Raw genomic sequence first — 26,914 nt, 5'->3', positions numbered from 1 at the left:
CTACATGACCAGTGTGATTCCACATCATGTACAACCAGAATTAGAAATTATACTCTGTTTATATATGATGTGTCAAAGTACATCCTACTGCCATGTACAACTAATTAGAACAAATAAAAAATATAATAAAAAATTGTGCTTTTAACTATTGTCCTGAACAAGCTATGCCATTAACATAGACTGGACACATTTGTGTCTTTCCACATTGTCAGGATTTATTGAGTAATAATAAATTTACAAGCTACATCAATTTTATCAGCTTCAAATTCCTGAAATTACTCATGGTTCACTTGGTGTTATGACCCAGGCAATCATAATTTCTAGCTTTCCATTTCAGTCTTAATTACTAATGTTTATAACACTCAAATCACACATCATACTTCACACAATGCTATATAGGTTACAGAAGGCTAAGGAAGGTTAAGGGTGGACACGGGGTTTTAAGAGGCCCTATGGCAGGGAGCAATATAACTACAGAAGACTTACTGCAAGTGGTCAGATCAGGAACCAGCTGAAGAACTTGCTCAGGGGTCAAGGCTATCAGGGTGCTGAACTTTTAAGCCAAGGTCCAGAGGGCAGGCAGTTGTGAAGTGGGGGAGGGTGAGGACCTGCTGAGCTGAAGTCCTAGGAACAGAGTTGAGAGTTTGTTACCTGTGGACCTCCTGAGCAGTTCACTGGATGGGTTGCAACACCACCCATTACTGTTTTGGTGGTCCTCCATTTATGTATTTCAGGTGAGAGGATTACTTCTGGTGAGATTGATAAACTCAGGAGCCTTGTTTCTCTGATATGGGTTTGATGTCCATGCATCCATGAGTTTCTGATTTAATTTGGTAAGTTCACAAGTGGTCATTATTCATTATTCAGTTTTCAGTTTGTGCCTTATGATCATGCTGTATTGCTGGAGGTTATTCTTCTTGATGAATTCTGTATGTCTACCATCTGGAGGTTATCTGTTTGCTCAGACAAGTTTTCGAGTCATTCTGCTTTAGCACTTTAATTCAAAATGGAGTAGCTCAGATCAAACTGCTTTATAAAATGGAATAAGTCAGGGCACTGCTGTTCCATACAAATGGAGCAACTCAGAGCAGGGCAGTGCCTTCTCTCCACAATCATTACTTGATACTCCCTTTCAACGCTAACTTATTAATAAATTAGTGTATTTGCAGATTCAAATTGCTCTTACTCGTAACTTCAGTTTATCATAATGAACTATTGGGAGATTAATTATGTGTGATTAAAGTAAATGTGAAGAACATGGCAAAGCAGATTTCAAGATCACTCAGAGAGTAATGTGAAAAAAGGTTTGCCAGAAGCTAGGCATGGTGATGCATGCCTGTAATCTCAGCTACTGAGGGGGCTGAGATGGGACATCAGTTGAGTCCACTAGTTCAAGATGAGCTTTGGCAACACAGTGAGTGAGATCCCTGTAGCCAAAAAAAAAAAAAAAAAAAAAAAAAAAAGTGAAGGTCAAAATAAATAAAATGCCCACTAAGCACTAATACCACAAGCAAGAACCAAAGGAGCATGGGTCAATCTTTTTTGTCTGTTTTATTATTTTTACGTTTAAGTAGAGTTGGCACTCGATAAATATTTGATCCACTGCAAATCTGTGGTCTCTGTATTTGTTTTTCATTACTGCAACAAAATACCTGGGGCTGTATTTTTTAACAAAGAGGTTTATTTTGGGTCAGAATTCTGGCCTAAGTGTGAGGGGCTGCATGTGGTAATGGTCTGCTTGCTGATAGAATCCCAAGGTGGTTCAGGGTTATCACATAGAAAGAGATTAAGGGACAGGTATGTTCATTTCTCCTGAATTCTCTCCCTCTGAGCTACAACCCCAGCCCCATTTCCACCTTCTTAATACCTCACAATGGGGATCAAACTTCAACACATGAAATCTTGGAGGATGGCATTCAAACCATATCCAAACAATAATATCTAGAACAAAGCTTTTCAAGAGAAATTCTACCTGGGTACTGTGGTGCATGCCTGCAACACCAGCTACTTGGGAAGCTGAGGCAGAAGATGGTAAGTCTGAGGCCAGCCTGGATAACTCCTGGGTAAGACCTTGTCTTAAAATAAAAAAAGGACTGGGGATGTAGCTCAGTGATAGAGTGCCCCTGAGTTCAATGGCCAGTAAGGTGGGGGTGGGGAGGAGAGCACTGGACATTGATTACTTATTTTGGTACTTGACGTTACTTACACACACACACACACACACACACACGCACACAAACAAAACAAAAAACTCACCAAAAAACCTTAATAAATTCTCCTTGCTAAAGATTCGTAGAAACTTAAGTATACACAACAAAACTTTAAAACTTTCTACTCACCAACACATACTTTTTCGGAGTTGCTGTCCTCTTTAGTGTGATTTCTCTCCCCATGAATTTGCAAAAACATATGCATGTTTATATAACTTAAAATACAAATGCAACCATAAATATGCATTATTTTGCAACTGCCTGCTGTTGGTGTTTCTTACCATTACAGATCTACTTCTTTTAATAACTCTTTAGTAATTCATAAAGGCTATATTGTTTTCTATTACTATCCCAATTCTGAGGGACATTTAGATAGTTTCCTATTAAAAACCACGCTGCAATGTACATTCATGGGCAAATATCTGGATAAACGTAGAATGTGCGGGTAACACCAATCCCTTATTCGTGGAGGAGCCCCCTCCGCGTTCCTAAAAGCGCCGGGAGGAGAGCTGTGGAATGCAGGGTAAGCAGGAAGATGCCCTTTAGGGCAATCGTTAATTCTTTGTCTAGCACTGAGGTCTTGGACGAGCTGGGAGCGCAAGGCCTCCGCTGCCGGGTGACAGGAAAGACGATGGACATCTGCGCTTCTTGGAAAGGCGCCTGGACAGCGTCCTCCCCAAGACCACGCCTTCCTGTGGAGCCCCCACGCCGTCGATGCGGCCCTTTCAAGGCCGGACTGAGGAGTAACTCCCCCCGGCAATAAAAATAGTCGTGAGACCGCAAGGCGAAATTGCGGGAGCCTGTGTGGCAGGGGAAAGTAGTGAGCGGTGGCAAGGCCCACGCAAGGACCCAAGAAGCCCACGGAAACAGCCGCCGCCGCCATGGCGACCGCGTCCGTCCCCGGCGGAGGACTCACTTTCCCAGCGGTCCCCGCGGCCACAGGGGCCGCGAGCCCGGCCGGCCCTCGCGCGCGGGGGCGGGGCCGAGGCCGGAAGTCACGTGCCGTGACAGCCGCTGGGGCGAGGCCGGCGTCGCCGCCGGGGCTGGTTGGGGCTGTGTCTGTGGGAGGCGCTGGGGTGATGGCGGTGGAGACTCTGTCCCCTGACTGGGAGTTTGACCGCGTTGACGACGGCTCACAGAGTAAGGGAGTGTCAGGGCACGGGCCGCGGGCGGACCCTCCCGGGCCGGCCGCAGCCCTGGCGGCGCTCCTGCCAGGAGGGCTCTGCGTCGGGGCGCCGCGCAGCCGTCGGGTCCCGGACCCTGGCCACCCCGGGGGTGTGAGTGGGACGCGCCCTCGGGTGTGCCTTCCCGGGTCGGGGCTCGCAGACGGCGGGTCGGCCGGCCAGGGCTCTGCGTGCGCGGGCCCACCGCGGTGGGCTCTCTGCGGTCGGGGCTGCGGGCGGGCGCGCCCAGGAGGCCCCCGGCCTGCCTCGCGGGGACCTCGTCGAGTTCGCGGAGCGTGCACTTCAAGCAGAGGCTCCTGCCTGGGTTCCTGTTTCGGTTTCCTGTTTTTCTTCTTTTTCTCAAACCAACTTTTGGAAGTTTGGGTTCCGGTACTTAGAACCGTAGAAGATAGCGAGGAAACAGCTGTTCACGCTGTAGAAAATAACCCGAATATCATTTTACCCTCTTCCAGGCCCATTATGTTAACTCGTGTGTTTCCTGGGATGGCCAATCTTGCATCGCAGCTATAAAAGCTTTCAAAAATTACAACAGAGCTTCAAATTTTGCTTCATAAATAGAATGGACTGATTTTTTTAAACTTAGAATTCAACAACCAAAAAAAAGGAAAACCTAACAGTTTCTTTTGGCAAAATATAGAGCCCAAACTAATTATCTTAATGAAACTACTTGAAATTACTGCAAGTCCTCAGTCTGTTTATTTTTGTTGATATTAATCTATATAAGAGATATTGGGGCATGCTGTTTTCCCCAAATCGGAAAGTCAGTTTTTAAAAATTCTAGGTGAACTTTGATTTTATAAAGAGAAACTTAACATCTATGAATATAAGATTATTCATTTCTCAAAGATGGGTAAACCTACATCCAGCATTGTTTGAAGTTTTTTTACAAAACATTCTTTAAGATATTAACGCTTATGCAACATAAAAGTAATCTTGGAGCTATTGACAAAAATCTTGAATGATTTTTTGTTGCAGGACTTTGGTGCTTATTGTGATAATCGGGTTGTCATGTATGGTGTTTTGTGGGCAAAGGTTTCCTATGTTAGTATCTTCAAAACAATAATGAGGCAGGGGTTGTGGCTCAGCAGTAGAGCACTGGCCTAGCACATGTAAGGCCCTGGGTTGGATCCTCAGCACCACATAAAAATAAAATAAAGATATTGTGTCCAATTAAAACTAAAAAATAAATAAATGGGATGGGGTTGTGGCTCAGTGATAGAGTGCTGGCCTGGCACACGTGAAGTACTGGGTTTAATCCTCAGCACCACATAAAAATAAAATAAAGGATATTAAAAAATAATGAAGATATGTTATTTGGTTTTGAAATGATTCTAACTTGAAGTAGAATAATCTGATTCATTCTACAGACATTTTCTACACTCCAGTTGCTGTTAGGGGTACAAAGATAAGGCAAGGAAGGGTAGCTATTGGAAAAGATGACTGTTATACAGGTGTTTAGAATTCTGAATAATCATGTGATTCTTATGTCAAGTCATGTACTTTAACTTTTACTAATTTTTCAAGTATTCATTATTGGCAAGGAACCTCAATGTTATTAGGGTTTTCTGTTCCCTTCTACCTTGTGAATTCTCAAACTAAGGGAGCAGTTTATTGGTGTGTTTTTCTAGTATTGTCTTTGGGAATTCATTTGCTGGTCAAATGAAGCTTGATCCTTTCCCATGTAACAATAAAATGTCAATTTGGGGTCCTGAACACTTACCTAGTTTTTGTGTTAGCTGTAGGAAAGAGAAGACTGGTTTTTATTGATTTTTGGACTATGAATCATATCTAGACTAAATGTTTTCCAAAACTACCTAGATTAATGCTGTAATGAGATAGAAACTTTATTGAGCTAAATTGGTTCTTCTGATTCAGATCATGAGTTGCAAACACTAAGGAAAAATAGGAAGGTAGATCTTTAATACAGCATAAGTCAGAATATACTTTATCTTAGAGTTGCTTCAGATTGCTAAGTTAAAAGTTTTAAAAAAAATTTTAGTTGTAGGTGAACATAATACCTTTATTTATTTATTTATTTTTATGTAGTACTGAGGATCAAACTCAGTGCCTCACATATGCTAAGTAAGCACTGTACCACTGAGCTACAACCCCAGCCCCATATTGCTAATTTGAAAAGAAAAATTTTTTTTTTAGAAGACAAAGATTGAATAGTTATACACATCAATAAAAGAAACTTGAATTTGCTGCCTTTGTGAATAAATAATTCTTATGTATAGGATGAAGTAATTACTTTCATTAATTTTGATGAACTGGCATTTTAAAAATATAGTTTATTCCAGTGACTTTAAGCTTAAAGTCATGAATTATGTTAATTCTGTAAATATCAGCACAGTATTTTGTTCTGACTTTACTTTTCCAACTTGTTTTTATAGTTAAATAATTTAACAAATTATAAAACATGGTAAATTTTTAGGCATTATGAGGAAAATATTCTTAAATTATCATCTAAAAATGTTGCTTCTTTAACAATACAGATTTTTTTTTTTTTTTTGGCACTGGGGATTGAATCCAGGGGTGCTTAACCCTTGAGCCACATATTCAGTCCTTTCTATGTTTTATTTTGAAAACAAGGTCTTGCTAAGTTGTTGAGATTGGCTTTGAACTTGTGATCCTTCTGCCTCAGCCTCCTGAGTTGATGGATTTGCAGGTGTGCTGTGCCTGGCTTAAGTTACCAGCCCAGCCAGCAGCTTGTTTATTTTTGTAGTGCTGGGGATTGAGCCCAGGTCCTTGCACATTCTAGGCAAGCCCTCTACCACGAGCCATATCCCCAGCTCAATGTAGATTTTTGCACCTGCTTCAGGCCAGGTTGTGAATATTTATATTTTTCAGTAGAGTTGTTTCTCACTAAAACATAGAATCAAGACATTGAGTTGTCAGAGGCATTATTCAGATTGGTTAGAAGTCCTGGGTAAATGGGTCACTGCTTTTAAAATTGTTTTATACGTTTGGAAAAAGTTGAAGGCTGAATTACTGTTTAACTTTGGAACATTATTTTCAAGAAGTCCAGACATTCCAAAGTAATAATTAACAATGCTTTGCTGTGATTTCTGAGGTTATTTGAAGTATGTGTTCTATAATTCATTACTTGTGGCTCTAACATACTGTTTTAAAATTTAAATTTAGAAATTCATGCTGAAGTCCAACTTAAGAATTATGGAAAATTTCTTGAGGAATATACATCTCAATTGAGAAGAATCGAGGATGCGCTGGATGATTCAATTGGAGATGTTTGGGATTTCAATCTTGATCCTATAGCGTTAAAGGTTTGATTTGGTTTGATTATTTTACTTATGTATATATTTTCAGGACCTAGTATATATTAAACTTCAATTTTAAAGTAGAAAATATATTTTATTTTCAATCTTTAAGAGTAAAAAGAAATTAGAGAAAATTGTTAACTTTCTTTTCTCTAAGCTAGGTAGATGTTTTTAAAATTTGTTTTTTGAAAGAATGATTCTTGAAGATGTTAGTGTCAAAGAGTGGTACAAGCTCTAGCTTTTTGACTTGGTCATTGTTTTTCATCACTAAAAAAATAATAAGAGTGCTGGATAGACTATTTAAGCTTGGCTTGTTTGTTCTTATGGAGGTTATTTTCATACACTGAAAAGTACTGATTTTTAAGGATACTGTTCAGTGAATTTTGCCAACATGTATGCCCATAACGTGTATCCCAATCAAGATATAAGAATATTTTCATCATTTTCAAAAAGTTTTTTTGTGTTATATTGGAGATACTGACATGGGAGTGATTGTTTAATGTGTTACTCTTACTCTGTTACATTTTGAGATTACTCTCTTGTTCTGTCTTTGAAACTGGTCTGTTTCCACTTAAATAATAATTAATATTTGTTGAGCACTTATATACTGTGTCTGTCCTAAGTCACACATTGCCTTTTTGTTAATGACAGCTTTCTTGACATGTAATTTGCATATCATAAAATTAACCCCCTTAAATTGTACAATTCAGTGATCTTTTTTTGTTTATTTACAGAATTGTGCAACCATCACCATTGTCAGTTTTAGAACATTTTTATCACCCCTAAAATCTTGCACCTTTTAGTCACCCCTGCTCCCATATTGTGCTACACCAATATCCACTGACTCTAGGCTACCACCAATCAGTTTACTTTATCTCTCTATGGATTTGTCCCTTTTGAATATTTCATAATTGGAGACATACAATATGTAGTCCTTTGTGTCCAACTTCTTTTACTTACCGTAATGTTTTTAAGGCTCATCCATATAAAGCTCATGAGCATGGCATACTTTCTTTTTATTGCTGAATAATATTCCTTTGTATGAAATGCAAATACAGTGTATTTATGCATTCATCAATTGCTAAATAGTTGGGGTTTTCCTTTTTGTAATAGAGTTCTAAAATAATGCCGCTGTGAGCGTTCGTGTACAAGTTTTTTGTAGATATGTTTTCATATCTCTTGAAGTGTAAGCCTCAGTGGAATTGCTGGGTCATATGCTGTTTATTTTTCTAAGGATCTGTAAGACTTTTTCCCAATGTGGCCACACCATTTTACATTCCTACCATCAATGTATGAGGGTTCCAATTTCTCTCCATATCATTGTCAACACTTGATATTATGTTGTTAAAAAAATTATTATAGCCATACTAGTAGGTATGAAGTGATATCTTATTGTGGTTTTGATTTGAATTTCATATGGCTATTTCTCCTATGGCTAATGATGTTGAGCATCTTTTCCTGTGCTCTTGGCCATTTATACCAATGGAGAAATTCTCTTTAGAGAAATGTCTGTGCAGATCCTCTGCTCTTCCTTTTTTTTGTCAGGGGTGGGAGGAGGTGGCAGGGTCTTGCATTGTTGCCCATGCTGGCCTCAAACTCTTGGGCTCAGGGGATTCTCCTATCTGCCTCCCATCCAAGTAGCTGGGACTTCAGGTGCTCGCCTCTGTACCTGGCCCTAGCCCATTTTAAAATTGGACTTTTTATTCTTGTGTTGTAAGACAGGTATTGACTTTTAAAATCCCACAACAATGCTGTATCATCTCTGTTTGCAAATAAAAAATAAAGGAATGGAAAAGTTAAGCAACACACTCAAAAAGTGAATTTAAGTGACAAATCAATAAAAGGCATTTTAGTTCCAGAGCACATTCCTTATCTGCTACTCTAAATTGCCTTACTAATGCTTTATGTATTTGTAAAATGAAATTACTCTAAACTTTTCTGTCTTGCTGACTGGATAAGCATAGTTTTCCTTTAAAAAATCTTTAAGCTAAATTTGTTGCTGTCTGTTTTTTTTCTTTGACACATCTATCAGAATCATTGTATATAAATTATAGGAATTTCACTAGGAAATTGCCATTGTCAACCTGTATTATCCCTGAAGGTAATGAGTTTCTGTATTTTTTCAGTAAAACTTCTTGTTTTATAAAGACTTATTCTTGAGCTTTAAGAGCCTCATGGTTGTGATCATAAACATTGGTGTTTCTCTCAACTCTCAGATTTTATAAAAGAGTGAAATAATCTCTTAGCTTTTATGTTCCCCCACAGAAGCATTCTAATCTCTTAAATTTTATCATTATACAAAACCTTCCTGCTCCCTGTTGCTTTCTTTGGAATCTTCTTAATTCCATTATTGGGCAATTGTTTCATGTTTCTAACTCCACAAGAGTAGTAGTACTTTCGGGGAATCACAAAATCAGGCAAAATCTCTGAAAACAAATTCCAACATAATAATAAGGTTATTTACCTACATAAATACTTAATTGTTATTATTATTATCAAAAGAAAGATCTGAAATTTAAAAGTCATCACTTGTAGATGATGATTATAGGAAGGCTTTGTGAAAGAGGTAGATTGTGAGCTGGTCTTAGAAGATAAGTGAACCCAAGACTGCATTTTTAAGTGTTTTGGGATCTTTGATTTATACAAGAAAAGATGATATTTTCTCTTTTCTTCTTTGTTCTGTTCTTTATGATAACTTACTTCTCCCTTTTAGCTATCATATTAACATCTTACTAAGTTGTAAATTGTTTTTTTCCCCTCTTTGGTACTGGAGATTGAACGCAGGGCCTCACACATGCTAGGCAAGTGCTCTACCACTAAGCTACATCTCAGACCATATTTTACTGAATGTATGCCTGCATAATGAGTTCCAAAATGATAGTTGTCCTTTCCCATGTTCATAATTAATAGAATTTATTGATTAGTATTATCTCATTACTTAGCATTTTATTGTACTGCATTTATAATCAACTACCTTATGTCCCAGAGCACAACTACAGTCTTTCAGCATAGTGGTGTTATGTTGGGTCATTTCTTCTTGAGCTTGTTTATTTTCCTTCTTGAGCTTATTATTTTTTCTTACTTCCTCTGTTGAGATTGTTTTGAACAAACAAGTTGGTTGGGTTTTAGTGCTGAGTACAGGGTCTAACACAAGTTTAAACAGAGTATAGATAGTCTGAATTCATGTATTTAAAATTTCAGAGATTTTTTTTTTCCAGATTAAAAAGAAATGTTCTTTTTCTTTGTTTCTATAGCTTTTGCCTTATGAACAGTCTTCCCTTTTGGAACTCATAAAGACTGAAAACAAGGTACAAAGTCCTAAACCTAAAAATGTATTTAAAAAAAATGCTTTTGTTATTTGTTAAAATTTACTTTTTCTATTTTCTTTTCTCTCATGAAACTAGGTTTTAAACAAAGTCATCACTGTTTATGCTGCACTTTGTTGTGAAATCAAGAAATTAAAATATGAGGTAATTATTTTTATATCTAAAACTTTAAAACCAGGTCATTTAGAGCAAAAAGAAAAAAGGTGCTTGTATATGTGTGGTGTTCTATGAATATTGAATATTAAATGAATTATTTGAAATAACAGTAATGCTAGCAATACTAATAGTAAGATACTAATAGTTATAACACCATTGCGTACTTCTTGTGTGCCAAACACCATGCTAATATGGTTAGTCCTCCCTAACTCAGGGAGGTAGGTGAGGATTAGAAGAAACTGAGGCTTAAAGAGGGTGTCACTTGTCTAATGTCTTGCATCTTAACAGTTTGAATCCAGGTCTGGATACCTCCCAAGTTGGTGTTACCTGCCATATGTAGTGGCTAGCTAGATATAACTGATTTCTTTAAAAAACCTTTGAATCCTTAGTACCTATTTGGTTTTGTGTTTTCTTACCCAAGAGCCATTTACACTCTGATAAAAGTTGGTTTAAGTGTCATCTTTTTTTCCCTCTCACTCTTTGACACTGTGGTTGCTATCTATTAACTAGTGGAACAGTGTGGGACAATGAGGGTGGTCAGATGAGTTAAGGCTAAAGAAATCAGGATATAGCTTTGAGTATCAGTAACATTTTTTAATCTTAAGAAAAATTGAATTTACTTGTAAGTAGCTTTTGAAATTAAAAAAAAAGTTGTAAATGATGTTGTAGTCCTCTGTTAAGTATAAATAAGAGAGCCTAGAAATTTGAAAACAAAACAATGTTTAAAATTATTTTATTATTTTTTAAACAGGCTGAAACTAAGTTTTACAATGGGCTCTTGTTTTATGGAGAAGGAGGTATGTTTTAAAGTTTCAAAATGGCATTATGGTAATGAGATTGAAATGAACAGAAAGTTGACAGAACATGATTATGTCATGTATTAGTGTGAGAAAAAATTCCAGTTTTTTGTTGGTTTATTTGGTTGGTTAAACAAGAGAATTCTCTAAAACTGATTTGTGGTATTTTCGTAAGTTACAAAGCATGGTAATGCATGCCTGTTACTCCACCAGAGGCTGAGACAGGAGGATCACAAGTTTGGGGCCAACCTCAGCCACTTAGCAAGACCCTGCCTCAAAATTGAAAAGGCAATGGGGATGTAGCTTGTGGTGTAGCACCTTTTGGTTTAATCCCAGATACCAAACCAAACTAACCCCCCAAAAGTACCATAATTAGATGAGGATTTTTCTTGAATTCATTTAATAGTGAAGCGGATGGTTACTTTTAATTGTATGACTAATGTCGCATTTTTCTCTTCAGTAAAAATTCTTTAATGTTATGCAGATTAAAAAAATGAAGAAAAAGACAAGAAAAAATATAACAAATACTATGTGGATTAGAAGATGTCCTAATTAAAAAAATAAGTGTGTTTTGGTGTTGAATTCAGACGAAAAAATTGAAATGTAATTATTCATGTTGCCCTTTAAAGCTACAGATTCCAGCATGGTGGAAGGTGATTGCCAAATTCAAATGGGGAGATTTATTTCATTCTTACAGGTAAGTGATTTTTGCTTTTTAATGAGCTTTTTCTTTTAAAAGTTTGAATAAATCCCAATTTAGAAAGTTCTGGAAACTTTACATGCTAAGGATATGTGTGCTCTGTGAGACACTTAATAAGCATTGGATTGTAGTTTAAGAGATAGACTTCTGAAAAATTTCCAAGCACTCTTAGAGGAATAAGGTATCAAAATCAGTTTCTTTGCATAATTTTTTAAAGGATGATTTGTCATGCTTTTTAAAGTCACTTCAACTTTGTACCTTGTGGAAGAAGATAAATTACATGTGGGAAAGTTGTAAATGGTGAAGCTTAAGCTGTTGGATGAGCATTGATGAGATTGTTAAAAGCAGCGGTGCTTGATGCTTCTAATAGAATGTTTCAATTTAGATATGCTTTGTATCTCTGAAGAGTTTTAGTGATTCCATATCTTTTGGCTTGATTTAATCAAAAGCATGAAATAATCTCTATTCCCTTGCTGCCCCAGTGGGAAAGCATACAATAATGCACAAAGTGACAAAAACAAAAATCAGGACTAAAGAAAAAATATCCATAGTTCCACCTCCCTTCTGATTGTTGGATATAAGACTTGATACGTTTTATCAAATTGTGCATGCAAATATATGGTTCGAATCCTTATAATTTCTTTGTGGGGTGTCTACTTGACCTAATTGAGAGCACTTTGTTGATGATGATATGTGTTATTCAAGGTCTTATCTAGAAAACAAATCACAGAAGGTCCTTCAAAAGATCTAGATCAGAGGTTACAAAATGGCAAATAGTGTAGCAAGAAGTCTAGAAATCTTAATTTACCACATGGGGGCAATAAGCAATAAAATTTTATATGGAATTGTTTTAAATAAGTAGATTTTAGCTGCATTTGACAAAAAACTAATTATGTTGCATACCTTAGATATACACAGTAATATTTTTAAAAGAGGGTATTTAATATAAAGAATTGGTTACACAGGAATTAGAGGACTGAAAGAACAAAATAGGTAATCCAAAGGAAGTAGATATGACCTCAACATCAAGGGAACAGAAGGAAAAAGTTGGGTTTTCCAGAATCTAGGAGCTTGAAATAACCATGTGGAATTGGTGTTCATATCCCTAAGGGTTTGGTCCTGCCTGTGCTGGTACCTTGAGAGGGTGGTTTGAGGTTATATTTGAAGTGCTGAAAGAAACTGGATACTGGTGCAAACTTCCATTGTTGGGGTGAGGTGCTCTTACATAGGTATCTTGATAAAAACAGCAAAAAATTGAAAGCATGTCCTCTTCCTGCCTCCTAATCTCTTATTGGTAGAATCTAACAGGAGGTCTTCTGGATAGGAAAGTGTCTAAAAAATATAGTTTATAGGGTTTCAGTAAATGTGTCAGTTTCTCCCCTTAGTTTTATCAAATTTGCATTTCTTAATTTGCAGATATTTTATCCTGTGTATACAAATTTAGAATTTTTAATGATTCCTGATAAATTTAATCTTTTATTGCTATGAGGTGACTCTTAAGCTATGATAATAATTATATAATATATAATTGTGGGGGCTGGGGTTGTGGCTCAGTGGTAGAGCACTTACCTAGCATGTGGGAGGCACTAGGTTCAATTCTCAGCACCACAAATGAATAAATAAAGATCCATTGACAACCAAAAAACACTATATATATATATATTTGTGTAAATATATGTTACATATACAGGTTGAAAATCTCCTATCCAAAAATACTGAAACATTCAGCTCCAAAATCTGAAACCATTTGAGCACTGATGTGACAATCACAAGTAGAAAATATCATAACGTAGATTAATAAAAATACTGTATCCAGTTGCCTGCAAGCTATGTGTATAAGGTGTATATGAAATAAATGAATTTCATATTTAGACTTGGTTCCCATCCCCTGGATATCTCATTATGTATATGCAAATATTCTCAGGTATTCCAGCCAAAGCACAAATCTGGTTCCAAGCATTTCAGATAAAGGATGTTCAACCTGTGTAGTGATTAGCTATAGTAATGCTCATAAAATCTGTTTGTTTGATAGTAATATGGCTGCCTCAACTCTGTTCTAGTTGGCATTTTCTTGATTTATCATTTTATAATTCTTTCAAATATTTTGTGTCATCATGCATTTTTTAAGAAAAAAATGCATTTTAAAATAATTGCACATACAGTCATGTGCCATGTAACTGTTTCGGTCAACAGTGGACTGAATTTACAACAGTATTCCCATAAGATTATATTGCTTAGTGGTGTTATAGCTGTATTGATTTGTGTAAATACACTTTGTGATGTCTGTACACCTACTCTTAGTGCTGAGGATACAACAGTACATAAAACCAACAAAAATTGCTGCCCTCATAGAGCTTAAAATTTAAAATAGTTTTAAATTTAATCAGATTTAAAATATTTTAGATACACACTTTCTATGGGTTTAAAAGTCGAGGTCTGAGATACAACAGATGTGAATTTATTATTTAATGATAAGTACAACCCTGGAGTAATTGATACTTATTGTGTGCCAAGCCCACTTATAGATTATAAAGGTACTTAATATTTGAAGTGATTTCTAGACCCCTTCTCTCATCTTCCTATTTTCCAAAACTGGCAGCCTTTGAGCTCCTTCATTCATGTTGAGCAATAATTCAGTGTTAGCTACCATGCTAGGCAATAGATATTCAAAGACGGAATGAATCCCACTTAGATGCTATATGAATAGCTAGAACAATTAGACTTAAAATAGAAGTATGAATGAAGTGCAGTGGGAACAGAACTAGGAATGGCCTGGGATGCAGGAAGTGAGTTAATTGATTTCTTGAGGAATGCTTGAGTTATTTGACTTGTGGGTAATTGGATATTTTACTAGAAAGTGATTACTTTTCAAAGATTCTTTACCATAAAAATTAGTTTAAAAAGATGACATTTAAAAGGCAATTTTGTAACACATACTCAACTTATCATTTCAGGAACTGTCTTGTTTTGTTACAAGATGCTATGAAGTGGTGATGAATGTAGTCCATCAGTTGGCTGCCCTCTATATCAGTAACAAGTAATGGATTTTACATATGTTTTTGCTTTTATATTAGAGATACAGGAAATGTCTTTTAAAAACTAAACATCTGAAATAGTTTTTTGTTCACTTATTTATTCAGCATTCTTTGAATGCTTACGATGTTTTAAGTGCTACTTATGGGTACATTACATAAATTAATAAGTGCAATTTCTACCATAGTGCATGACCCCATTATTTGTCTGAATGAGAATGTCAACCAGAAAAAAAAAAAACTTAGAAGAAATTTGACCATATAGAAAAAAACTAATGTGGAATTTATTCTTGCACTATATTTTCTCTTTGCTCCTTTCTTATCTACATTAGTAGTTTCCTGATTCATGAGACTTTTTTTCTTAAAATCAGGGGTCCTGAGGAGTGGAGCTAAGGAATCTATACTGAAAAAATTTTGTAGTCCTATAATCTTCCAAATTTAGGGACCACTATCCTAAATTAAGAAACGTGATCAAGTTTTCCTAGAGCGTTTGCTATTCTTACTACCACACAATAATGTCTACCATTTGATTAATTCTTTATACTTAAACATTTTCTCACATTTACTATTTAATTATATCCTTACAGTAATTTTGTTTAGATGTTTGATTAGGGCTCTTTTTAAATTTTTTAATTTTTAGTTGTAGATGGACACAATACTTTTATTTATCTATTTTTATATGGTGCTGAGGATCAAACCTAGTGCCTCACATGTGCTAGACAAGCGTTCTACCACTGAGCCACAACCCCAGCCCCTTGACTAGCACTCTTAATGATAAGAAGAGATATATGAGGCCCATAGAAGTTATTTATTAAGATTCCATGGCAACTTTGGCACTGTTACTTTGGTCATCAGTTGAATCATTGTTCTAAATGTGTTCTAAGTATACCTTAACTCTAATTCATTAATTCGTTGTTCTAAATGTACCTTAACTCTTCATAAATGGGTAGAATGTTTTTACTCTCATTCTCATGCATTTCTTATCAGGTACTTTTTTGTTTTGGTTTATCAGTGAAGTTATCCCTGTGTCAGGAGAGAGTGAGAGTATAGCTCCCTGTCTCTCCCAGCCCCACCTCGACCCTGAAGGATGAAATTGATTTGAATTTTCTCTTTATTTAAAAAAATGTGTTCTTTGAAATATCTATATGTATTTTAACATATAAATACAATTATAAATTATTTATTGTTGAGTAAATTGGATGTTTAGGAAGGAAGTGAAATGAATTTTCTGTGGCTTTTGACTTTAGTATAATCTTAGAAGTATGTTTTTCAGTAGAAATAAGAACAAGAAATCAATCTGACCAAAGAGAGGCCTAGTTCCAAAATACCACTTTGGTTAGGATACAAAGAGCCTAGCTGATAATTGAAGAATTCTAATAGTTTTAGTTTTGTTATTTCTGTCATTATCCAGGATATATCTTTTAGGTTTAAATCGCTAGGATTATTCATGGGCCACATGTTGTCATGTCCCTTCCTGTGAATACACAGGGATAGCAGTCTGAATGCATAGGTCAGTTCCCTTCTTAGGAGAGAGGAACATGGTAATAATTTCTTAGATCTCTTAAATTTTAATGACTGAAGCCTTAAGATGAGTGCATATTAAAATTCTAAGAGCTTCTGCTAGTGTGTATATTCTTTAAAATAAGAATGAACTGTTTCTTTAAAAAAAGCAATTTTTTTTTTTAACTTGGGTGTTATTTTATTATAGGATTGCCCCCAAAATTATAGAGACAACTGGAGTTCATTTTCAGGTAATTTAACATGACCAGTAAAGCTCATTTTTACTGTGTTTTACTTTGGAGTATGTATGATTAGGAAGTATAACAATCATATCAAGATTCTTTTTTTTTTTTTTTTAAAGAGAGAGAGAGAGAGAGAGAATTTTTAATATTTATTTTTTAGTTCTCGGCAGACACAACATCTTTGTTGGTATGTGGTGCTGAGGATCGAACCCGGGACGCACGCATGCCAGGCGAGCCCGCTACCGCTTGAGCCACATTCCCCAGCCCATACCAAGATTCTTATAGGATTTTTTTTCATATTCTTTTTTCACTTGTGTAGTTGATGAGGCATTACTGACTATCACTGTTATTTTTAGTTTTCCTGGTTGTGGCCCAGTACACATTCTTCATAGTCTCTTTGATCAGTGAAATAAATCTGCAAAATGTCATAATTAAGGAAGAAATATTGGGCAAAGTGTTCTCTATTTAAGACTGATAGTCTCATTTGAGGATCAAACCTGTAGTTTAATAAACTGATGTTACCCCCCTGCTTTAACTAATTCAGTAATTAGCCCAAATATTTTACTTTAAAAATCTATATGAGGCTTAATTTCTAACTAGTGACTAAATGATAATCATTAAAGGTTTTTTGACAGACTATGTATGAGCACTTGGGAGAACTGCTGACAGTTTTGCTCACTCTGGATGAAATTATTGATAATCATATCACACTGAAAGACCACTGGACTATGTACAAAAGGTACATCAATTAAAATAACTTTATTCTCTTACATTTATGAAGATAGTACTGTTGCTTAATTTCAGATGGATTTGTCTGAGGGCATGATAAACCTATATAAAGCATATTCATTCATTTTGTTTTTGTATCAGGGATTGAATCCAGGGGCACTTAGCACTGAGTCACATCCCCAGCCCTTTTTAAAATTTTTTATTTTGAGGCGGGGTCTTCTCAGTTGCTCAAGTTCTCACTAAGTTGCTGAGGCTGGCTTCGAACTTGCAATTCTCCTGCTTTAGCCTCCTGAGCCAGTGGGATTTAAGTGTGCCTAGCAAGCATCCTCATTCTTTTTTTTTTTTTTTTTTTTAAAGAGAGAGTGGGGGGGGGGAGAGAGAGAGAGAGAGAGAGAGAGAGAGAGAGAGTTTTTTTTTAATATTTATTTTTTAGTTCTCGGCAGACACAACATCTTTGTTGGTATGTGGTGCTGAGGATCGAACCCGGGCCGCACGCATGCCAGGCAAGCGCGTTACCACTTGAGCCACATCCCCAGCCCCGCATCCTCATTCTTAAGAAGAGTCAAATGTTAATTTACCTGCCTTAAGACTCTGATTTATTTTTTTCTTTGGACTCTATTCAAGTGATTTTTTTTTCTCTGAATTGACTTCATTTTATTACATGCTCTAAAACTTTATTTTATGTTTTATTCAATGTATAAATATTCACAAAATATCTGGTATATACAGAGCTCCAGGCATCTGAATTTAAGATGATATAAAGAAGCAAAAGAAAATTTCATGTATGAGGATTATTCTCAAATTTTCAAATGTATAGCGCCAAATAAGAATGAGGAAAAAGTTTGAGTTTTTAATAATTTATTAAGTAGATTTAAGATCTTTTTCCTGCTTTTCTACAAGGTTACTGAAGTCTGTACATCACAACCCTTCCAAATTTGGAATTCAGGAAGAAAAACTAAAGCCATTTGAAAAGTTCTTGTTAAAACTAGAAGGGCAGTTACTTGATGGCCTGATATTTCAGGTGAGTAGAGCTGTATCAGGCTATAACCAATGAGCTTGTATTAGTTAACCCAGCTAAGAATTTTTTGAATACTGTTGAGTTTGTTTTTCTTTAAAAAGTGCTTTGACTTAAAATCATTGTTAGTGTATTAATTGATAACTATTTTGGTATTTAGTAGTAAACAAAAAAGTGTATTGATTGTACTAGGGGTGAGGGTTTTTTTTTAGATTATGTAAAAGGAGAAAATTAAGGACTAAGATTTAAGTGTTTGTGTTAAATATTTTTTATTGTTAAGTACATATTGTTTGTTGTTAAATACCTCTAGATTTAGGTTTGTAAAACTACCTTAAAAAAGTCTGATGAGGGCTTGGGATTGTGGCTCAGTGGTAGAGTGTTTGCTCGCACATGAGAGACCCTGGGTTCGATCCTCAGCACCACATAAAAATAAATAAACAAAATAAAGATATTGTGTCCATGTATAACTAAAAAACCATTAAAAAAAAAAGTCTGATGAATTCATCCTAGGCTCAAGGAATATAATGTTGAGTCTGCACAGTTCATTTAGTACCTTCTACGGATGTTTAAATTCTGCATACATTAATTACTTCCTATTTTTTTTCTGGTGCTGGGGATCAAACCAAGGTCTGCTATGAGCTATATCATTAGCCCTAAAAATCACTTTCTTAGTCATAATAGCTACATTTAGGTATTACTATTACCTAATAGTCACATGTAATTCATGGCAAACTGTTAATCAGATAGCACATAATCAGAACGTTTCCATCATCACAGGAAGTTCTATTGGAGAGGTCTGACTTAGGTAGTGTCCCCAAGAGATTGGATTGTACTCTGTTTTACATGTGCTTCAGGGTAACTTTTAATTTATATTGCTCATGATCACAATTTAAATAGAGTAATCCGAGCTTTTGTTTTTATAATTTAACTGTTCATTAGATTCAGAAGGTAACTATTTTTGATATTTATTCTTTTGCCAGGGGATATTTCCACACATACTATAATAAAGGGCTAGGAAAGCAAATGTAAACAGAAAAAAAAATACAGGTTCTGCCCTTGAGAGTGCAAAGTAAAATAAAAACATGCTTCCCAGCGTGTCATCAGAAATATCTTCTGTACACCTCTTAAGCATCATTTTGGATATCTGTTTATCCAGAATTAGATATTTGGGGTTTAGTTTTATTACTTTCGCATAATTGTAGTCAGATGTATAAGTATATACACATTTTTCAGTCAAGAGGACTTAGGTACTAAAGTAAGAATCTGTGTTTCAGTTTTAATAATATTAAAATGATAACTATAGGTGTTTACCATATATTTTAAATGTTTGATTCTTTATGATTAAGAGTCTCAATTTCTCTTTAAATATCTCCTGTATAGGCCTGTATAGAACAACAGTTTGATTCTCTCAACGGTGGAGTATCTGTGTCAAAGAATAGCACTTTTGCTGAAGAATTTGCACATAGTATTCGTTCAATTTTTGCAAATGTAGAAGCCAAACTTGGTAATATAGATCACATTTTGGGGTTTTTGTTTGCAAAGTTTGCATTGCCTTAAAAGCATAATTTAAGTGTATTTTTCTCTTGTGTTATTATTTTATAAGGAGAACCTTCTGAAATTGACCAGAGAGACAAGTATGTTGGAATTTGTGGACTCTTTGTACTGCACTTTCAAATTTTTCGAACTGTTGATAAAAAGTTTTATAAGTCTTTGTTGGATATTTGTAAGAAGGTATGAATTTGGAACTTATTTTTTGAGTAGATTTAAAAGATTTTGGATATAACTAGATATTTAAAATACATTTTATTCTTATTTACAAAAATAATTAGATAGTATTCAGAGTTTTTTTCTTCCACATTTTCTTATTGGTGCATTATAGATGTATGTAATTATGGGATATGTTGTTACATATTTGTACGTGCACACAGTGTAACAATAAAATTTGGCCAGTATCTTGATAGTATTCAGTTTTAAAATCCAAGCGTTCCAGAAATAAGTAACATAGTAAATGAAAATATTCTGTAATTCCACTTCATAAGACTATATATAGATAGGTGGATGTTTAGATTTTTTTTCCTTATATATTTTACTGCTAATACTGCATTTTTCTTCTGTTTTTTCCTCTTCTTTTTGTCACTCAGTCTTACTGTTAATGTAGAAAAAATTTAAAGTATTTTTTCTGCTAATGTATAAAAAATTAATTTTTTTCTGCTTCTTTGATATTTCCCTGGGATTTCTGAATTGAAAATTTAGTTTGTTTGTAATGTCATCAAATTATACAGGACCACATGAGAACCAGCCATCAGTTTTTTTTTTCCCCCCTCTCATTTGAAAAAAAATTTCTTTTCACTAATAATAGAGTGAAAGTAAGGACATGAGGATTCAAGTTTTTATTTGTACTTTCATTGTAAAATCTGTAAAAGAGTGGGGAATTGGGTGTGTGTATGTGCCTGTGTATGTGTTAATATTTAGGAAGAATAAAATTGATGTGTTCAGCACCAGAAATAGAAATGCTTTCACTTTATGCCATAGTAAAATATTTGTTTTATAATATATTAATGAGTTTTTTTGGTTCTGTTTTGATTTTTGGTACTGGGGATTGAACCCAGGAATGTTTACCACTGAGTTGTATCTCCATGCCTTTTTATTTTTAAATTTTATTTATTTATTTTTGTGTACTGGGGATTTATGTTTTTGTACCCCTAAGCACTTAACCACTGAGCCACATCCCCAGCCTTTTTTTTAAATACTTTTATGTATGTATGTATGTATATATGTATTTATTTTTATGTGGTGCTGAGGATCAAACCCAGGGCCTCACACATGCAAGGGATGTGCTCTACTACTGAGCCACAACCCCAGCCCCAGCCTTTTTATTTTTTAAAAAATTTATTTAGAGATAGGGTCTTTCTGAGTTACTCAGGGCCTTGTTAATTGCTGAAGCTGGCTTTGAACTTTTGATCCTCCTGTCTCAGCCTCTCGAGCTGCTGGTATTACAGGCGTGCTCCACTACGCTCCTTTTTATTTTAATTTTTGAGACAGGGTCTCACTAAATTGCAGGGGGCCTCTCTAAATTGTGAAAGCTGTTCTCAAACATGAGATCCTACTTCCTCATCTTCCCAAGTCACTGGAATTGCAGGCATGCGCCTTAGCACCTGGCTCTATTAATGAATTTTTTTGTGTGGTTACTTTTTCATGAATTATTTTCCATGTACATTGTAGAACTACTAAACAGTGTGTTGTTAAGCTTGCATTTAATATTTTTTTCTCCCTTGTCTTCATTGTTTCAGGTACCAGCCATCACATTAACTGCTAATATTATTTGGTTTCCTGATAATTTTCTGATCCAGAAAATACCAGCAGCTGCCAAACTTCTAGACAGAAAAAGTCTTCAAGCCATTAAAATACACAGGGATACTTTCTTACAGCAGAAAGCTCAATCACTTACCAAGTAGGTTTCATAAGCAATTCTAGTGAAAATATATGTTTTATAATGTTTTATACTGAAAGCATTTGAATTATAAGATCAAGGGTACTTTTTCATTACCAGAGAAATTTGGGCAATTTCCAGATTTATTTTCTAGAAACTTTTTAAAAAAAATTGTGTAGGCTTAAAGTCAGTTTAAAGTGTAGGCTTATTGTTTATAGATACACTTTTTATTAGCCATATTTTTTTTTCCTAAAGTGAAGTCTGATTTATTTGCAGTATGTCTTTTTTTTTTTTTTTTTTTTGTACCAGGCATCAAACCCAGAGGTGCTTAACACTGAGCCACATCCACAGTCATTTTTATTTTTTATTTTGAAATGGGGTCTAAGTTGCTTAGGGTCTTGCTAAGTTGCTGAGGCCAGCCTCAAACTTGTAACCCTCCTGCCTCAGCCTCCTGAGTAACTGTGATTCTAAGCATGTGCTACCTCACCCAACAATGTATGTCTTTTGATGAAATCAGGAACCTTGGGTGTTCATGATATTTGGAGGAATTGACTTTAACTTGCTGCTCTTCTTTTTATTCCCCTTTTTACTTACTCATCTGAATTTCTGTTTCTTTATTTTGCAGTACTAGGGATTAAGCCCAGGGCTTTGCACAAGCTAGACAAGTGTTCTACTACTCAACTATATCCCCAACATGTTTTGTTTTGAGACTGGATCTCAGTAAATTGCTGAGGTTGGCTTTGAACTTTGGAACTTTGGATCCTTCTGCCTCATCTCTATTAGTTGCAGAGATTGTAGACATGCGCCACTATGCCCATCTTATTTTTATTTTTATGAAAGTAATATATGCATATATTTAAAAAGTCAAAAAGTGATAAAGCTTAAAGAGAAAAAGAATTGTCCTGAGCCCAATTGTCCTGTTCTTCCCTGTACCTCAGTCCTACTTCCTAAAAGAACACTTAACTCTTTGTTTCTTCAGACATTTACATCTTTATGTTTTGTTTATCTCTTATTGGGTTAATTTTCAAGCATGCATATAATAAAAATAATGTAAAGAAACATGTTTTCATCACCCAGCTTCAGAAATCAACGTATAGCACATTGTTACATGAGTATACTGCTAACACTTGTTAAATTGGATGAAGATTTTAAGTGAAATGGCATGAAACTATACCATTGACTTTGTTCTGTATACATATATTGTCTGTGTTATGATGAAAAATATAACAGGAATTCTTAACTACTTTCCGTTGATCCTGATGATCAAGGTGAAATTGGGTCTCTGCTTTACAACGAGGGAAGGAGAAACATTACTGAAATACAGGAAATCCTTAAAGTGTCTTTTAGGAGCCGCATATATTGTGATTAGTCAGTGGAAAATGATAACACTTAAGGTAGGTCTGCTCACAGCAGAGATACCAGAGCTCTATTGTACATCCTAAAACAGTGGAAGAGGGACAAAGGTTTGGGTATAAAGAGGTGAATTTAATATCAGATGGAGAGTTAGGTTAACAGGAATTAGGTTAAAAATAGTTGCATTATCAGTAAGTTAAAAAAATGTGGGTAATTAAGTTCTTAGAAGCTCAGTATTCTTTTGTGGTGAGATGCAGTTGTTAAAATGCCAGCGTATCCTCGGATTACATGAATAAACATAGTACCCAGGTCATGGACCTATCTGGGCCAAGGGAATTGTTAATTTCATTAAATTCTTATTGGTTAGATCATAGTTAGTGTTTGGAAGTACTGCTTTTTACAAGGGCCAGAACTCCAGCTAAGTAAAGCTGATCAGGATGGCAGAGGATCTGGGAACCATGCCTTCTCTTTTTAAAGGCCATGGAGAGTCTTTCTGTAGTTTGTCCTTTAAAAGAGAAATCTGAAGAATGATGTGGTGAGTTTCTTTCTGAGGGTCATTCAGAGTGAAGAGAGAGCAGATTTGATCTCTGTGGCTCCAGAAGATTAAATTGAAAATGGAAGGTGGAGATAACAGATAGTAATGATAACATTTTAGAGCAATTCACTATGTAGCAGACATTGTGCTGAAGGGTTATGCACATTGTCTCACGTAAATTCTGTAATAATCTTAGGTGAGAAATAATAAAAGTAACAGCTGGAGACTATGGAGTGCTCACTGTATGGAGTGTGTATGTATGTATGTGTGTGTGTGTGTGTGTGTATAATTTCAGGAACTTCTCACGTATTATTTCCTCTATTTACCAGAAAAGCCCATGAAGTAAATAGATAACTCATGTTATTGCCATTATATAGATTAGAAAAGTTAAGTAGAGAGAGATTAAATTTTCCCAAGTTTAAATAACTATTAGGTGGCAGAACCAGGAAGTTCAGCTGTTGGAGCCCAAACTATTAACTGCTACTCTAAACTTTTTAATCCTATTTTAATCCTATTTTTAGGAGGAAAATTCGGTTTAGAGAAATGAAGTTTGCCAGGCCACACACTTCAGTACACATTAGAAAAGGAATTCAAACTGGTATCAGTCCTGTTGTAGGGCATCTCCAGTGGGTAGAGTTGTGCAAGTTGCTCTGAGATGATATACTGTGCTTCACTGGAGCTGTGTGCAGTGTAGATGAACATCAGCCCACCAGATAGTAGGAAGTGAGTCTTAGTAGGTAGAGATAGAAGTTCACATACAAATTTGTTTCTAAATTCATTTGAATCGATCTCTCTCTCTCTCTGTCTATATATATACATATATATATATATAGAGAGAGAGAGAGAGAGAGAGAGATATCTTTATTATTTCTCACCTAAGATTATTACAGAGTTTACATGAGACAGTGTACATGATATATATGTGTGTGTGTGTGTGTGTGTGTGTGTGTGTGTGTGTATGTATGTATGTATATGTGTATAAATAAAATTTTGGAGTTTCAGAGAGCTGAAGGTGGTGGTTATGTTTTTTATTCTTTTTGCAGTTATGCCAGAAACCTAAAATTCACCTTGCTAAAGTGAAACTCTGGAGAAGGGAAATGCAGTCAGTGTGAGCTTTGTCCTGACATTTTAAAGCAAGTTGGGGGGTGATAGAGCTGTCTGAAGGGTGGGCTGCAGTGTTTATGTAAGTGAAGAGGGAGGACTGCAGGAGTTTCCCTGCCCCTACACTAAATGTTAGATTTGAAGTCATCAGTGTCTCAGCCACTGCCTTCACTGGGATTCAAAGTCTGTGGTTGCTACATTTTGCTTTTCATTCACAACCATTTTGACCCTCAAAAAATAACTGCCTTTAGGGGATAGAGGTCTAAACCCTTGTGTCACTCTCAGGTTGACATACTGTTGTTGACATTGCTTAGTGCTTTTTATTGGGACAGGAAATTTTTTGTTGTTGTTGTTGTTAGTGTTTTTCCTGTTTGTACTTTGAAAGGAAGCTGATAATCTGATGAGACTCTGGGGCATTTTTATACTTTTTGTTAACTTGAAGCAGTTTCAAGATCTGGCTCTGAATGTGAGAGTGATGGGCAAAACTGATGTAAACCTCTTATTTGTTGACAGTCTGATCTGAGGCTGAGAATGCTTTTTGCTTTTGTAATGCCTTATGCATAATTGATCTACTTGCTATCAGGGAATGCTACATAGTCTAGTCTCTTTTTCTGATCCTTGCTTATGACTTTTTTTTCCATATGAAATTGCCAATATCCTGCCATTTTTGACCAGCAAAATTAGTAGTTTTTCACATACTCAACATAATGTAATAAAACTCCTTATATTCCTCACTCACTTTCAACGCACAGCTCTTATGAATTTCACTGGAATTATCTTACACTTTATATTCACCCTAAACATTTGTCTTTTCTAAACATGACTCTTTTCTAGAACTCCTGTTCATAGTATTCCAATGCATCTCCTTCTGATCCTTGCACTACCAGACAAAGCATTTACCCAGCCTACAAGTCCACATTTATTCTCACCTGGGACACTTCATTTATCACACTCCCTGGACCATCAAATGCATCATCCCCATAGCTCTTCCCACTGGGAGTTCTTTCATCACTTCCTTCAAGATCCCCCTGAGTTGTTGCTCATGACCCATCTAGGTGCCTCCTGGAAACTGAAAGTGCTGCTCTAAGACCTTGTTTTTTCACTGTTCCATACTTTTAAATAGACGTTTAATAATATATTTCAACACCTTTGGAAGCAAAGCCAAAAATGTAACTATTGATCTTTTGTTTGATGGAATCATGGCTCCGCAGAAATTGTTTTTCTCAGAGTTTTATGCTAGGGGTTGCTTTATACCCCTAAACACATTACAGATTTTGATGTAATCCCTTTTCAGACTTAGTTTTTGAGATTGACAGTTTGCCTGGCAATGTGGCTACCCACCAACCTCACTGTGGGATTCTACCCTTAGTCAAGTGAGTATCTTTAGTCTCTTGCCCCAAAGAGCTCTCCGTTAGTGATTCTGACTGGCAATAGTCAGATATTTCTTTATGCTATCTGAAGAAGGGTTTAAGAAAAAGAATTAGTATTGTTGGATCACATAAAAAGGAATTATTAATTTTTTGCACATATTTTTTTTAGAGAGGAAAATTTAAATAACTTGTAGGAGTTAAAATTTCCCATCTGAATGAGATTGTCTTAGACATATTGGCAGAGTGATTTGTTTGTAATCATTTTGAATAGTAGAATTATCCTTATTATTTGTTTTCAGGATGGGACAGCTTCCTGGATTTGGGCTTGAATATTAGTGTGGAAGCTTACTAGTTGTATGATCTTGGCACATTACTTCTGTGTGATAGTTTCCTCTTCTGTAAGGTGGAAATCTAGCATCTACCTCATAAGGCCAATGTGAAGACTGAATGAGCAAATTTTTGTAAAGTGCTTAAAAAAGTGGTTGGCAGACAGCATTCAATAGCTGTGATCTTTTCAATTGAGATTCTGGCAACTTCCATTGTTCTTTCTGGTTCAAGCTGTCATTCTCTTTATCTTGCATTATTACAGTAGCTTGCTTGGTGCTTTTCCTAAGAAAACCATTGTCCCCTCTATAGTTTGTCAGAAAAGTGATACTGATCATCATAAAGTTAGATCAAGTCACTCTGATCAGATCTTCTAATGGCTTCCCATGTCACTCAGTTGAAGTCCGTTCTTTCCATAAGGACTTCCAGTCTCTTCCCCACATCTTGAGCCCCACCCTTGTACTTCTCTGTTCTCCTTTTCTGCTCTCATTCCTGCTTAGTCTGCTCTAGTCATACTGACTAAATTTTTGTTATTAACTAAACATGCCAGACACATTTCCAAATGTCTTAGGACATTTACGCTTATTACTTCCTTAAATTCTGTTCTTATATATTTTGCCTTGATTACTCAT

General features: G+C 35.7%; 1 protein-coding gene across 2 annotated transcripts in view; it reads left to right on the top strand.

Annotated features, from left to right (window-relative positions):
- Window positions 1-3,224: 3,224 nt before the first annotated feature.
- Washc4 (WASH complex subunit 4) overlaps window positions 3,225-26,914 on the top strand; it is a 59,122-nt gene continuing 35,432 nt past the window's right edge. For both annotated transcript variants that reach the window (XM_077799151.1, XM_077799150.1), the window contains exons 1-13: window positions 3,225-3,350; window positions 6,539-6,678; window positions 9,927-9,980; window positions 10,077-10,142; window positions 10,906-10,951; window positions 11,581-11,648; window positions 14,606-14,688; window positions 16,392-16,434; window positions 17,061-17,164; window positions 18,055-18,175; window positions 19,550-19,673; window positions 19,773-19,900; window positions 21,460-21,620. In XM_077799151.1, coding sequence (XP_077655277.1) covers window positions 3,290-3,350; window positions 6,539-6,678; window positions 9,927-9,980; window positions 10,077-10,142; window positions 10,906-10,951; window positions 11,581-11,648; window positions 14,606-14,688; window positions 16,392-16,434; window positions 17,061-17,164; window positions 18,055-18,175; window positions 19,550-19,673; window positions 19,773-19,900; window positions 21,460-21,620 — 1,199 coding nt within the window. In that variant the 5' untranslated portion in view covers window positions 3,225-3,289. The remainder of the gene's footprint in view (window positions 3,351-6,538; window positions 6,679-9,926; window positions 9,981-10,076; window positions 10,143-10,905; window positions 10,952-11,580; window positions 11,649-14,605; window positions 14,689-16,391; window positions 16,435-17,060; window positions 17,165-18,054; window positions 18,176-19,549; window positions 19,674-19,772; window positions 19,901-21,459; window positions 21,621-26,914) is intronic.

Source organism: Urocitellus parryii, chromosome 5 (genome assembly GCF_045843805.1).
Source record: "Urocitellus parryii isolate mUroPar1 chromosome 5, mUroPar1.hap1, whole genome shotgun sequence".
Taxonomy (NCBI): domain Eukaryota; kingdom Metazoa; phylum Chordata; class Mammalia; order Rodentia; family Sciuridae; genus Urocitellus; species Urocitellus parryii.
Note: the sequence above shows the minus strand (reverse complement) of the source record. Positions and strands in the feature narration are given on the sequence as shown.